General features: G+C 52.7%; 1 protein-coding gene across 9 annotated transcripts in view; it reads left to right on the plus strand.

Moving 5' to 3' along the window:
* Ubr4 (ubiquitin protein ligase E3 component n-recognin 4) overlaps positions 1 to 2,003 on the plus strand; it is a 113,957-nt gene extending 111,954 nt beyond the window's left edge. For all 9 annotated transcript variants that reach the window (XM_031379259.1, XM_031379261.1, XM_031379263.1 and 6 more), the window contains one exon: positions 1,623 to 2,003. In XM_031379259.1, the coding sequence (XP_031235119.1) occupies positions 1,623 to 1,687 (65 nt within the window). In that variant the 3' untranslated portion in view covers positions 1,688 to 2,003. The remainder of the gene's footprint in view (positions 1 to 1,622) is intronic.
* Positions 2,004 to 15,333: the final 13,330 nt, after the last annotated feature.

Raw genomic sequence — 15,333 nt, forward strand, 5'->3', positions numbered from 1 at the left:
TTTTTTTTTTATCATTTCATTCATTTACATCTCAAATGATATCCCACTTCCTGGTTACCCCTCCACCACCCTCCATCCCACATCCACACTCTCCTCCCTCCCCTCTGCCTCTATGAGGGTGCTCCCCCACCCACCTACCCTTTCCCGCCCCACTGCTCCAGCATCCCCCTACACTGGGGCATCAAACCTCCATAGGACCAAGGGCCTCCCCTCCCATTGCTGTCAGGCAAGGCCATCCTCTGGTACATATGTATCTGGAGTCATGGAGGCCAGGCTTTTAAACCTTACTTCAGACCTTTAAATACCAGAACACCAGGCATGCTCTGTTCAAATTCAAGAACAAAACACTTTCCAGAGCCAAGGGAAACAGCCTGGCTGCTTTGCACTTCGTTCCTGCAGATGCTTGGAGGTGACTTGTTTGCATGCTCATGTTTAACTTATGGCTTTAATGTTTGCTCTGCACTATTGATGAGGTCAGGTGCCTGGCTGAGGACTCAGTAGTAGAGAATGCACTGGGTTCTTCCACTAGGAAGGCCAGCCTTGGTTAGTTTCCATGGTAGACAGTGAGGGATCCCTGTTGTCTCTTTCTGAAAGCTGAAGAAATGGAGCCCCGAGCTCTGGCAGCTTGTGTAGGAATCCAGGCCTGTGGTGATATTGAAGCCCAGAAGGATCGGAGGCCTGTGTTCTGCTCTGTCCTTCAGCCCAGAAGACCATCAGCATTTGCCTTTCTTTGGCCAGTTTAAAATGATAAAGGCTGAGAGTGGCTCAGCCACACAAGCATGAGGATCAGAGTTATGATCCCTAGAACCCATAAAAGCCAGGTGCAGGTGTAACTCTAGCATTAGGAAACTGCTGGTGGTAGGACCCCCAAGCTGAGCTTGCTGGCCAGCCAGTAAGCATTAGGTTCAGTGAGAGAACCAATCTTAGAAAAGAAGGCAAGAGCAATAGAGAAAGACACACAGTGTGCACACACACACGCACGCACGCACATCACCACTCTGCGGTAGGGGAGTGTGGCTCAGCTGGAAGAGTGCTTGCTTGGGATGCATGAAGCACTGGGTTCTGTTCCCAGCACCACATATTCCAAGCATAGTAGCACAGAAGTTCAAAGGAGGCCATCAGCCAGTCTAGGATCAGAGAGCACGTACACAAACAAGACAAGAAAACCTTGGAGTTGCAGTGTTTTACAGCCCCTCAGTGAGCCCTGGACAGTGGGATCCTCCACTCCAGGTAATGTAGGCTGGTGTCTGTCACACCTGGACAGTGGGAATCCTCCACTCCAGGTAATGTAGGCTGGTGTCTGTCACACTGTCAGTGAGCCCTGGACAGTGGGAATCCTCCACTCCAGGTAATGTAGGCTGGTGTCTGTCACACTGTCAGTGAGCCCTGGACAGTGGGAATCCTCCACTCCAGTTAATGTAGGCTGGTGTCTGTCACACTGTCTCTAGCAGCACCCACTTCTGGAGCAGAATATTAATCACACAGCGGCCACCTCCTCACCATTGCTGGAATCCCTCAGAGCATGCTGACACAGTATGTTCTGTGTGTGAACAAGGCTTCTGTGACTTGGTGGAGCTGGGGGGCCCCGTGCTACTCCCACTCACACTGTCTCTGCTTTCCAGGTCTTCTATCAGAAATCACCGATCCAGAGAGCTTCCTAAAGGACCTGTTGAACTCAGTCCCCTGACCATCCCCATGGAAATGAGATCACGGTGCCGAGATTGAAGCTAGCTTGCATTCTCCCCTCATTCATCTCTCCGTGTGCACTCATTTCCCCCACGGATGCTGCATTAGCACCCCTTCCTCCCTCAGTTTTCTCGGAGTGGCTTGGGGTCTGTAGGCTTCCTGTTCTATCGAGTGTGTGTGTGTGCTGCGCTGGCTATGAAGTTGTCTGTAGCCCAAGCCATTGAAGGACCTATACATACCTAGGAGCTGTGAGCTGTCCCGGCCAGCTTGAGTGTGTACATCTTGAAATAAATGAATGACTTAGTACACATTGGAAAGAGGGTCTAGCTGCTGCTTGCCCAGTGCTTTCCAGTGAACTCACAGCCTTGCAGTGACACACCAGGAAGATTGTTGGAGTTGAACTGCATTCTCTGGGGTCTGATGGGGTTTTTTTGTCCCTAGCCAAAAGAGGGCTCAGCAGAGCAGGCTCTGGTCAGCATCTGCTTCAAAATCCTTGAAAACATTCGACAGTCTCCTACTGGCTGCCAGGCAGAGAGGAGAGGCTCCAGGGAAGGGTCAGAATAATGAGAATAGCTGTGGCCACTGCTAGGCCTCTTCTGCCCACCCACCCTAGGAAGAGCCTGTGCATTGGTCTGTACCCCAAGTCCTCAGCCTGTGAGACCTGCTCTCCCATCCTGGCTCCCGAGAGCCTTTCCCAGACTTCAGCAAAAGGCTAACCCAGTCACAGCCTATGGAGGAAGAGCTGGCTAACTCCCGTCTCTTTGTTCCAGAGGGCTAGTAAGCCAAAGACTTTGGTGACATCAGCCCCTCTGAGTGTCTTGTTCACAAGGTTGCTCCGTAGGCCAGGCCATCTGGGCCTGTGGTGCCTTTGGTCCCCTTGGATGACTTTCATAGCCAAGGCACCTTGTTGCTTCCCCACAGCCTTTGCGGCCAAAGGCGAGAGTGCTGTGCTTAGATCTAACAGGGACAAAGGCAGTTTGTTTGGGTGCTGTTCCAAAGCCCTGGCAGACCAGGGCACAGGCAACTGAGAACTGCCAGGCAGGCTTCCCTTCCTGATGTCCCCGGGGCTGGCCTGCCCTGGAGGAAAGACAAAGTATCTCTCTTTGGAAGAGGGCTTCATTTCCAGCTGCGTAGATTCTGCAGCTTTCTCATATAACCCTGGGCTCAGCAAGGAGGATAGAGACCTTGGCATTGTTTTTTGGGGGGTCTCCTACATATACTTGTCTGTCCTGCTGGACTCCAGAGAGGTAGTTCAGACATTGAGGGAGGGTCAGGCACTGTCTCTCAGTAAACTGGAGCAGCTTCATGTGGAGCAGGGGCTGCCGGCGCCAAGTAGGCCAAGTCGCATTTATGGTCATCCCTTACTAATGCAGCACCGTCAGAAGGCTAGCCAAAGCCCACAGAGCACAAGTCCCTCCAGAGAAGGACCCGCTATAGCCGAGCTTTTGATTTTGAGTGAGCTTACAAAGTAGCAATAGCAGATAAATAGCAGATCATCATCAAACCAGGCACTCAAACCATGGCAACAATGTCCCATTGAGACAACTGGAGAGCAAATACAACACATCTTGGGGGCTCATGGCCATTCAGTGGAAACTGCCTGGGGAAACTCCACTGAAGCAGCTGAGAGGCCCGGCAGAGCAGAGCGCTCTCACTGATGAGCATCTGGCTCTTCTCCCTGGGCAGTTTTAACATGGGCTCAACAGTGATGACCTCTGTTGGAAGTAGTTTCCCTTCTTGAAGTTCTCAAAAGGCTTTTAACATCCTCCACTGCTTGCTGTGTGCTGTCTCGAGCCAGCCTGCCCCAGGCCAGTGCCTTCTGAAGGGCAGCTGACAGATGTGCTTGTGTGTCTACAGTGGGGCCACACCACCCTCTGCTCTGCTCAACCTGAGTAGCACGTCATCCCTTACCAATAGAATACGCAGGACAAGTCCTCCAAGGATCTTGGGCCAAGCCCAAGTGTGTCTTGATTCCATTGTCCAGCCTTTCTCGGCGTCTGCCCAGGAGCACTTCCCAGTGGTTATGCACCATCCCAGAGAAGCTGCTGACGCAGCAGCCCTGCAGGTCTGTTCTGGGTCCTAGGGCCGGGCCTTGGCTGTGTCTGAGCGGTAATGGAAAAACAGGCTGGCTGAGCAGTGAACATCTTCCCGTACCTGCAACCCTTTGGCGGGAGCACTGGAAGACATCCGACAAGACAAGCCCTCGTTTCTGGAGCCATTCTGCTCAGCTGCAGGTTCCATGGGATTGAGGCCAGCTGTTAGGCCTAGTGAGGTCTGAAGTCAGTCCACAGAAAGGCCATTGGCCCTTCTCACACTACTCAAAGCCGTGGTATTGTCATCCTTACGTCCCTCCTGGCCTCCAGCTTGCCAAGTATAGGGCCCTCTTTGGGAGTATGAGGAGGCTGTGTGTCCACATCCCAGGGACAGGGGCTGAGCCAGCTCTACCTTCCTTCTGTCTGACTTCAGTGTTGTCGGATGGTGGTAGTGGTGCCTCTCAGAGGAGGTGCTATTGCCGAGCAGGCCTTTTTTATTATTATTATTATTTTAGTGTGCTAGGTTCTCAGAGGGAGACAGCCAGCCCCCTTATCACACAGAGCCTTGGGGTGCCCCCACTAGTGTTCAACTACTAGTGGACCTTTTCCCATGTCAACCCATCCCACTGCGTGATTTCAGGGTCATTTATTTGAAGTTGGCTATGGTGTCCCAGGACACTAATACTTTAAAGTTGGAGCCATCCCAGCTGGGGCATCCCATAGGAGCCTGCCAGGAGATGCATCAGGGAAGGGAAAGGCTAAAACCTAGTTTTGTTTAGTGTCTAATCCCCTGGCGAGACAGTGAAGGTACAAGTGGGTCTGGGTAGCCTGAGTCCTTGAGGCTAGTGCGAGTGTTCCCATGGCTTCCTCCATGGGGCCCTGTAGGGTAGGGCGCCTGCTCTCTTTATGTGAGGATCCCTTCCACCTCATTGTGATATTTTGACAGGCACTGTCACTATAGCGACACAGGCTGTAAAGGAATCATGGAACAGCCAAAGTGGGAGCCTTAGGAATCAGATCGGTCACTTGTTGCAGAGTCAGGGCAAAAGTACCACTCATATGTGCATTGTGTGACACTCAGCCAGCAGAGATCAGTCAACTCAGAGGTTGGTTTGTTTCCATTCATTCTTGCCTCTGCTGGCCTGTTTCCTGTCTCAGGTGGGGCCCTTCCCTTCCCTGACCAATGTTTGGCTGCCATTCATCCTCTGGCCTCCCCAACAAGCCCAGAGAGACAGGACTAGGGACCAGGCATGTACAGACGCAGGGCTGCCACTGCTGCTCAGCCTGAAGACACTACACTCCAGGCTTCTTGGGCCAGCCAGAAGTCCCCTGTACCAGCAGCTTGTGTACCTTTGCTTAGACACTGGTTTTTCTAGGGCTGGAGTTAGTAGACAGTGGGGGAAGGAAAGATGGCACCCCTTATCATACAGACCGGTGCAGCACTTAAGAATTGTCCCTGGGAACAGCAGGGAAGTAGGGGATGCAGAAGTGAGCCAGTGCGCTCCTGTCAATCAACTGACGTGACGTCACAGTGTCCAGTCTTGTATTACACTGAGCTCCGGGGCCCAGTGCACATTGCTCACACCCTCCCATGAGCCCAAGGGGCTGTGGGAGGTCCTGACTTCCTACAGTAGAGGGATGGAGCAGTCTCCTACAGAGGGGACAGATGAGATCCCAGGACATTGTTGAAGTCAAGGAAACATCTGTGGGACGTGGTCCCCCAACCTCATGGGATGAGGGTGGGTGGGGTCTGTGCTTGTTGCTCTCTGAGCCTCAGCCTTCAGACTCCCTCATGGGGCTGCTGTCACTCCACCCACCCTTGCTGTCCTCATCAGTCTCCAACCCAGTCTGTCCGTGCTGGACAGCAGATCCGGCTGTTAATAGTCTTGGGTATCTAGGAGTCCCGCCGTACTCTAAGCACCTGACCCTGCAAGAGCACACTGTTCCTGGCAGGACCTCTAACCTTAGGAGTCGGTTGCTTTTCCTGTTTCAAGGAGGAGCCCAAGGCTCAGAGAACCCAGCTCACTTGCCCAAGGCTGCACAGCTTTACCAGTGAGATTGAGCTCTGTGAAGCCAGTCTGAGCCCTGCTCATTTACCTGGACTGACTGGCTGGACACAGATGCAGATCATCCCAGGTCCCGGTGCCTTCGGGAGCCAGGGCTTGGCCAGGAGCCTGGCAGGCAGGTGGAGCAGCCACAGCCAAAGGTTGACTGACATGCTGCTGGGAACCAGGCTTCTGGCTGGAGAACAGGTGAGATGCAAGGCCCTGGGAGCCAGCTGTGAGCTGGGATATGACAGTTTCTGGGCCCAATAGGCCTCAAAGCCAGTGCAATTAAAAGGTGGTTTTGGCTGGGTGGAACCTGGGGTTGAGCCACAGGCCCAATCAGTGGGCCTCAGCCTCAGCCCTCCGCGTGGCAGTAATCTGCTTGTCCATGTCCTAGTCTGTCACCTGACAATGCTGCTTTTTCCCCTGGCTCTAGAAGCAGGTGTCACCAAACTGGTCATACCCCCAGTTACTTGCGTCTGATGCCAGCTATCATTCTACCCCTGTTCTCACAAAGATACCACCTCAAAAGGGAACTAACCCATGGGTGTGTCCAAAGTACTGACAGACAGGCCCCTCATTGCCACTTCTGCCACAGCGGTTCCCACCCTGGGACTTGTGCAAGGATGTGTTCAGCAACCAATGAGCCCATGCTTGCTGTAGGAGACACTGCTGGTTCCATGAAAATGGGGAGGTCAGGGAGCTGAGTGAAATCTGAACTTCAGGTGCTGATATAAGTACCTCAGATTGGGACCCTGGCCGGGGCCCGTTAGGATCGTGACTCCTCGCCTGGAGAAAATCCCTTCAGTCACTTACCAGCTTCAGGGCTTAGGGCACCTGCCTGGAAGCTAGGGTGGGCCTTGGTGTGGTGGACAGGCCTGCAATGTCAAGGAGATGATAGGCTGAGGTTTATCTGAGGCTATGAGGAGCCCCGGTTTGTGAGTAGTTGGTGGAAGGGCACTGAGACTCCAGGTTCTCTTGTCATCCATTCTAGCACACATACACCCCCCCTCCACACACACACACACACACACACACATACTTCCACTCAATCCCATGTAGGCCCCGAAGGTCAGGGCTGGAAGACAAAGTTGCTGGCGTCAGAGTCAGACCTCAGGTCAGGGTTGTTCTCAGAACAAGACCTTCACCTCTCTGGGCCTGTTACGTGTATGAATTAATTAATTGAGTTGCCTCAGGGCCTCTGGTTTGAATGACTTCACCCTGGGGAAGGGCTTGGCTTCTAAGGAAAACTCAGTCAGGAGCAGGGATCCTGAAGTGCTGTGTGGGACAAAAGTCTTCTCTTACAGCAGCATCCAGGTATAGGACAATCCACCATCTGTATCAGATGTCCTGTGTAGGGTGAGGGTGTCAGAGGCCATCTCCCATAACAAGGCTTCAGCAGCTGGAAGCTCAGGAACTTTGGATGCAGTGCAGAGTCCTAATCTGGCTGTGGTACCTCCGCCTCAGTCCTGTGACCACTGCTTTCCCACCCGCAACTCTGAGAAGATGTAGTCATAGGCTCTGGGGGGGGGGGGGGTTGTCCCTGAGGTGGGAGGACTGAGCCACCAGGTCTCCTCCAGATTACTCTGGGCCTGCCAGGGAGCCAGAGTCCATCAGGATCCCTGGTGCCCAGAGGTTCCCAAGAAACGTCAGAGGCAGCATGGTCACCTCCAGGGCTAAGCTCTTGACTTTCCCAGCCAGGGCAGCTGGGCCCCCTATGGCCTTGTTGCTTTGAACCACTAGCTCTGGCTTCAGACTGAGCAGGTGCATCTGATTGGCTGAGTCTAAGTCACATGACCACACTCCACCATCACCACCCCCCAAGAAACCTGGGAGGTCTCTATCAGAACTCAGGTGGAAGGACCAAGACATTGTCACTACAGACTGATACTGGACTATCTCAGGAGGTGGCAATAGGGGACAGAGATGGTAACTTTTAAAAAACAAATTACATATATATATTATATATATACATATGGAATATAATATATATATTCCATATCATATATATATATTCAATCCATATATGTTCTTGCACCCATGAAGGCCAGAAGAGGGTGTTAGAATCTCTGGAGCTGGAGTTACTAGCAGCAGTTATAAACCACCAGTTGTGGGTGTTGGGAACAGAATTCAGGTCCTCTGTAAGCGCATCAGACATTCTTAACTGCTGAGCCACCTCTCCCCGCCCATAGAGGGCAATTTACAGAGCTTTGGTGTCACGCAACCAGCCACTCATCATGCTATGTACCGTGAGCAGATTACCTCTCTAGATACCTGTTCCTCAAAGAAAGTAACACCTAGACCAACCTGCATGAGATCAGTGCACAGTGGGCCAGCACATGCTGCCCGGATGCATGAGATCAGTGCACAGTGGGCCAGCACATGCTGCCCGTCATGAACCCCGTATATCTCTAGGTGTGAACGGTGCTGACCCAGGGCTGACCTACAGGACCTCCTCAACTCTCCCCCACACACACACACACACATCCCCCAGAAACACACAGGCTACTTGCAGACAGAAGATAATCTGCAGACAGCATCAGGAGTCCTGGCAAGGCAGGTAAAAGCTGTAAGGAGTGGGGCCAGATGACTGAGCAAGGGGAGGACAGCCTGGGGCTTTGGGGGAGGGGGAATCCCATGTGAACATAGGAAGAGGGGACTTCTTGACGGAGGTGGCACTGGAGCTGTGCTCCTTGGTTCAGAGAGTACAAGTGAGACAGGAGAGCAGGGCAGACTCAAGGAGGAGGAGCCACACCCAGGGAGTCCAGCAGTGTGACTTGCAGTAAGGAAGGCATTGCCTGGGACCTCCTGCTAGTGCTGGGGGCAGGTGGCTGGGTGGGGTACAGAGCATCTTCAACATGGGACTGCAGAAGGAAGGGGAGGTGTGACTCAGCCCCATGGGAGGCACAGCAGTTCCACTCCTCCCTAACCTGCTTCCCCCCTCTGAGTGCTCCCTTCCAGAATCCCCGGAAGCAGCCCTCTCCCCAGGGTTCCCCTTTCTTCTGCTCCAAAAAGCCCATCAATTACCCACTCCTGGACCACTTAAGGGATTGGACAATATGAGTCCTGTCTCCTGCCTGTTCCCAGGGTAGGTATAAAGCAGCCATTCAGTGCTGTGAACAGTCAGGCCCTCTGTCAATACCTTGAATTAAGTCAGTTCAACACACACTAAGTGTTGAAGGGTAAGGTGACACTCCTGCTTGTGACCAGGCTGAGTGAGCCCAGGACACCACACACACACACACACACGCACACACACACACACCATCCCCCCAAACTCCCCTCTGTGCTTTTTACCCCAGGGAGCTGGCCCTGCTTGTCACGGATTATCAGACAGAGCATCATCATCTCTCAATGACAATGATAACAACTGGCTCTAAGAGCAAGGTCGATGGTGACAGGCCATAGTGAGCTCTTCTGACTCTCACCCTATGCTAACTCCCCAGAGTAGTGCTCTTTGACGGCAGAGAAGAAAAATGAGGCCCATCAAATGGAAGCATTTACCCCAGGGTCTCAGGGTGGCCAAGGGCTGAGCTGGAGTGCACACTTACATTTCTCTGATGTCTGAGCCAACAGGTGTTTTTAAAACTAAGCATTTATTTACTTTTACTTATTTTGCATCTATTTTGTATGGAGGTGTGTGTGTGCCACAGTCTGTGCAAAGGTTAGGGGGCAACTTCAGGCACTGGCTCTAGGTCAGGTCGGAATGGCCCTTCACCTAGAAATCAGGTTAAGGAGCCCAGCACCAGGAGACTGGTGATGGACATCTATGCATCCCTGGGCCACTACAGACCCCAAGGCCTTAACAAATATCTGCAACACAGAAACAAAAACGTACTTGAGTCAGCTGTCAGCAATCCCTGATGAGGGATGTGACCAATCCCCATTTGGACCCTGTTATAGATAAGACCTTGGGAGTCCCTGTCCTCGGCCTGCTAAGCCAATGCAGTCTGGGACACAGAACCCCGCCATGGGGATCCTCCCCACCCGAAGCCCCAGCAACCTGCTCACATGCAGGCACCCTGTCCTTTAGGTACCCCAAGAGAGGTTCCTCTTCAACTGAGCTCAAGTGAGCCCCCTTGGGAGCTGCAGGTGACTGTGTGCAACAGCCACAGCTCCTGACATCACTTCAAGTCTGAAGGTGGCCCTGGGCCTTCCCTTAGCAGCTTAGTGTTCTCCTCTGTCTCTCTCCTCTGTCTCTCTCTTTCTCTCTCTCTCTCTCCTCCCTCTCTCTCTCTCTCTCTCTCTCTCTCTCTCTCTCTCTCTCTCTCTCCCTGTCCCTCTCCCTTTCCCCATTCCCCTCTCCTTCCCCCCATCCTCCTTTCCCTCCCTCTCTCCCCTTCTCCCTTCCCCTCTCTCCCTCCCTCTCTCTCCCTCCCCCCTTCCTCTTACTCTCCCCCCTTCCTCCTTTCTTTCCCTCTCCACCTCGTCCTCAGAAGTCTCAAGTCTCATGCACTGTATCTCAGGTCCCCAGCCAGGTGGCGGGCTGGGGTCCATGGCATAGCACAAGACACATTCCCAGCCTTCATCCCTGTCCTGCCGCAGTGACACACTGTTCCATCCACCTCAGCACAGCTCATCCCTGGGCCACAAGGCATGGCATCATCTACTCTCAGACAAGCTCCTTCTGCCAGGGAGGTGTCCCAGGGTCAGCCTGGCACGTGTCTGAGCACCTGAACCCAGGCAGGTTGAGAAGGGGGGCCACGGGCTCAATGTCTAGGGGATTTTCTCAGCCTGTGCAGGGTGTCATGGTCCTCCCTACTCCTGTGTCTTTGGATAGGAATTCTTGACATCTTGAGGCCCTGCCTCCAAAACCCAGAGTCAAGAGAAGCCAAGTTTTAGTAAAAAGGAAGCAGAGAATTTACCCTGGGCCCAGGCTGGGCAGGGAACTAGGCAGGTGAGGTTACCTGGCCTATAAGAATGGGTTTCAGCTCTTCTTCCCTCCAGGAAGCTGAGCCCTGTGCACCACAGGACCTTTGCTCATGCTGTCTGCTGCCTGAACATGCCTTCCTCTGGTTGTCCGAGCTCCTTCAGGCCATATGGGGCTCACAGCATGAGTCCCACTGTCTAAGGGGCCTCTCCAGAGTCCACGCACCCCATACTGTCCTCTGTCCTGCTCCAGAGTCCTCACACCACCTGAGACATGGGCATGGCTGCCCCAGCCACAGTCCTTCTAGCTAGTGGGAGGAGGGGCAATGACCGCTCTTTTGGTCAATATTTTATTTATAGTTAACAAGTATTTGATGTGTGCATGTGCACGCTCAAGCGTGCCACGGCATAAGTGTGGAGGTCAGAGGACAACTGTGCAAGTTGCTTCTCTCCTTCCACCATGGAGGTCCTGGAGCTTTGACTCAGGCCATCAGATGTAACACTTTATACAAGCCCACCTTTCCAGGGCCAGGGATGGGTGCTGAGGCCAAGGTCCTGCCTCTGGTTTCAGGGTGGGCGGAGGTCCTGCCTGGTGGGCATTGCTTCTGCTCGCCTTCCTGTAAGCCCACCAAGAGACCGTACCAAGACTCTGCTCCCCACACTTGGAACTTAGAGAAACCAGGCTGTTCGCAATTCAAGGAGTGGCGTCACCCGTGGGGCCAGGCCTGAGCTCCCTTCAGAGCTCAGGGTGGGGCTGACTCACAGATGAGCTTCTCCCAGCTCCAGTACAGTTGCTGTGGCCACAGGAATCTGGCTTCCCTGGGGCTCCCACGCGGCCATGCTGGTGGCTCGATCCTGGTACACGTGCGGACCTAATGAACAGTCCAGCCCAGCCTGCCACCCCGCCTAAGATGAAGTGCTGGCAGGTGAACGAATTCCCGGCTGGGGAGCCGCCCTCACCCACAGGCAGTCCTGGCACTGGTGCCTGCTGACTGAGGGATTTGGCTGTCTTTGCTGCTGGCTTCCGCCTGTGGGACTCAGATGGGCTGGGGCCACCATTCTAGGAGAGGTGTTGATCATGGAATCCATAAGGGACAACAAGGCCACAAAGAGCTGAGACCAGAAGACATACAAGGTGTGCTGGTTACAATGGAAAGAAGAGGACACTCGAGTCCCAGGAACAGGAGGATGTGGGTTCCAGGGAGCCAGGGTGTGGGTCCCAAACTGCCTCCATTGTAATGTCAACCCTTGAATCTGGGCTCTAAGGCAGGGACGGACTGTCGGCTCCAATGACGTGTGACCCAGAGCCAAACACCCAGGGATCCCCAGGAGGTGCTCAGGAGTGACAGGAGGCCCCTGAGCCAAACATCTGCAAAGAAAAGAGGCAGACTGGTGGGAGCTGAGGGCAGTCGCCTGGCCTCTGCTCCCACCACAGATGCTGTGGACTTGGGTCAAGGCTGAGTCCACAAAGCACCAACTGTAAAGGGAGTTTCTGAGCCTCACCTGGGACAGGTTCACAGGGCTGCAGCCAACATGCAGTTTTGCCTAGTCTAGGCAAGCTGTACAGGGCCATGGACAAAGAGAGCTGTGGACCTGAGGTTAGGCTCAGTCAGTCGGTTGGTGAAATGCTTGTCTGTTATTCAGAAAGCCTTGATTTGAACCCCAGCACCACATAACACCAGGCATGGTGGTACACAGGTTTCATTTCAATGCCCCAAGGGTGGTAGGAGGTGGACCAGAAGTTGAAAGTCATCTTCAGGCTTGGCTTTGTCCCCCAAGCACCCACATGGTGGCTCACGGCCATGCATAACTCCAGTTTCAGGGGATCTGATGCCCTCTTCTGACCTCTGCGGGCCTCAGGCATGCCCACAGAAATTTGCATACATACATGCAAGCAAAATACTCATACTCATAATATTAATAAAATACTCATAATACTCAAAATACTTGTAATGTTAATAAAAAGTTAAATAAATCTAAAAATTGTCTTAAATAAAAAAAGTCATTCTTGGTCATAGAGCAAATTCAAGGTAACCCTGGACTACATGAGACCTCACTTCAAAGTTAAATAAGTAAATAAATACACAAATAAGACAGAGCCAATCTGCTTTAGAGCCAGCTCTCCAGTCCCAAGCTCACCTGTGGAGGCCTGAGGGCCCTGCAGGAGGCAGAGGGAGCCAAGGGCTCCTGACAGCCTTCCCACGCCCAGATGGACCTGTCTACAGCCGAACTCCCTCCAACCCCTAAATGTTCCAGCCAGGAAATCACTACGAAGCTGGGAGGGCTCAGCTCTTGGGGAGCTCAGTGATGAGGAAAGAGCCAGCACCGGAGGGGTCTAGTCACGGCTTGTATCTCTCTTGGCCAGGCCAAGTCAAAGGAGGTGTCCATGGTACATAGTGTCACAGAATGAACAGAGCCATCGAAGAATGGGGTGACAGGTAGAGGGGTGGCCTGGCAGGCAGGGCCAGGGCCTGAGGGGAGGAGAGAGAGAAAGAAGGGCAGAGATAAAGAGAAAGGAGACAGAAAGGAGGTGTTGAATGCCATAGGCAAAAATGTTACAGATCAAAACAGAAACCAGCCAGATGTGGTAGTGCATTATTTTAGTTCCAACACTCGGGAGGCAGAGGCGGGCAGATCTCTATGAGTTCAAGGACAGCCTGGTCTACAGAGTGAGTTCCAGGACAGCCAGGGCTACACAGAGAAACCCTGTCTCACAATAACAAGCAACAACAAAAGCCAGCTATTTCCACGAAAAGGAACTCAAATGATGCAGGTGTGTGTGTGCGTGTGTGTGTGTGTGTGTGTGTGTGTGTGTGCATATGTGTGTATATATGTATGTATGTATGTATGTATGTGTGCGTGTGTATATGTGTTTGTATGTGTGTATATGTGTGTGTATGTGTGTGTATGTGTGTGTGCACGTGCGTGTGTGTGTGTATATGTGTGTGTGTGTATATGTGCATGCGTGTGCGTGTGTGTGTGTGAATGAGTCTTCTTTGTGGGCTTCTGATTTGGGGAGCCTGTGTTAGCTCATGGTATTCAGGATCAGAGAGGGGTGGGTGAATTCCCGGGGCACTCAAATGCCTTCTATAAAATAGGACAGTATTTACAGATGGTTCTCCCCGCTTCCTCTCCCTCCCCCTCCCTCCTTCTCTCTCTTCTCCCTACCCCAGGATTGTGGTTGTGCTATGAAGTATGGGCTGGCCTTGAACTCACAATCATCCTGCCCCAATGTCCCAGGTGCTGGGGTGGCTCCCTCGTAGACTTTTGACATCCCTGGGTTGTTTATAATTCCTAAGACAAGTGCTGTGTAAATTATTCATGCTGCCTCACTCCAGAACTGACAGGAAAAGCCTGTGCGTGCTCAGTATGAATGGAGTTTGGCTTTTTCCCCCTCTGAATACTTTCCATCTGAGGTCAGTTGACTATGAGAACATGGAAATGCAGAGGCAGGTGTGTGATCTGTGTGTGCATGTGTGTGTATATGTGTCTGTGATGTGTGTGTCTGTGATGTGTGTATGGATGTGTGTAGCTGGATTGGGTGTAGTGTATGAGGCTGGGTTAAGCTCAGAAACCCTATCTTGAAACAACAACAACATCAACAAACAAAAACGAAATACCAGCTAAGTTTGTGACAATGATTGCAACCTGTTGAGTACAGGAAGCCTCAGCTCCCTGCTGTTATCACTGGGCCAGAAGTGGGAATTTTGGTGAGGGTGGGGATATTTATTACACTGTGTATGTGGGTGGCCCCGTGCACACTCATGCACGTGCTGGGATGGACAAGTAAAGGTCGAGGACAACTTGCAGGAGTCAGTTCTTGCCTTCCAACATATAAGTCCTAGGGCTTAAACTCAGGTTGCCAGGTTTGGCAGCAAGCTCCTTACCTTGCTAAGCCCTCTCACTGGCCCCAGGAGTATTTCCTCACTCTTGAGAAAGAGAAACTTGGAGCCAGGGATGTGCCTCAGTAGATGAACGCTTGCTTGGTATGTGAGAGGCCCAGGCCCAGGCCTTCAGGTTGCTAAAACAAACAAAAGCTCATGCCGCTGCCACCGAAACAACCAAAGCTGATGTCATCCGTAGGAGACCAAACCCAAATGTCACTTGGGATGGCCCTGCCACATGACATCGCCTGAATCTCATAAAGTTGGCCCTCGGTCTTCCATTGGCAAGAGGCTAGGGAATGTCATCCTCCAAGCCAATCAGAGCTGCAGGGACAACCCTCAGGAGCGTGCAGGAGATCCATCCTTACAAAGCTTCATAGTACTCATCAACTGAGCTACCTACCCAGCCCTGTGTGTGTGTGGCATGTTACATGCGTGTGTGCACCTCTGTGTGTGGTATGTTATATGCACACGTGCTTAGAGACCAGAGGAAGACGATGGAAGTCCTCAGTAGCTTGGCTTGTCTTCCCTCCTTAAAACAATCTCTCACTGAACCTGAGCTCACCATTTTTTGGCTCGGCTGGCCAGCCAACGAGCCCCCAGTGTCTGTCCGTCTCAGCCCCCCACAGTGCTGAGGTTACATGTGTCACCGGGTGTGTTACATGGGTGCCGGGGTCCTCGTGTTTGTGTAGTAAGGGATCTTTTCCACTCAGCCACTTCTTAGCCTCTTGTTTTAAGAGTGGATCTCGAAGCCGGGCGGTGGTGGCGCACGCCTTTAATCCCAGCACTTGGGAGGCAGAGGCAGGTGGATTTCTG

This window comes from Mastomys coucha, unplaced genomic scaffold, assembly GCF_008632895.1.
Source record: "Mastomys coucha isolate ucsf_1 unplaced genomic scaffold, UCSF_Mcou_1 pScaffold18, whole genome shotgun sequence".
In the NCBI taxonomy this organism is placed as follows: Eukaryota; Metazoa; Chordata; class Mammalia; order Rodentia; family Muridae; genus Mastomys; species Mastomys coucha.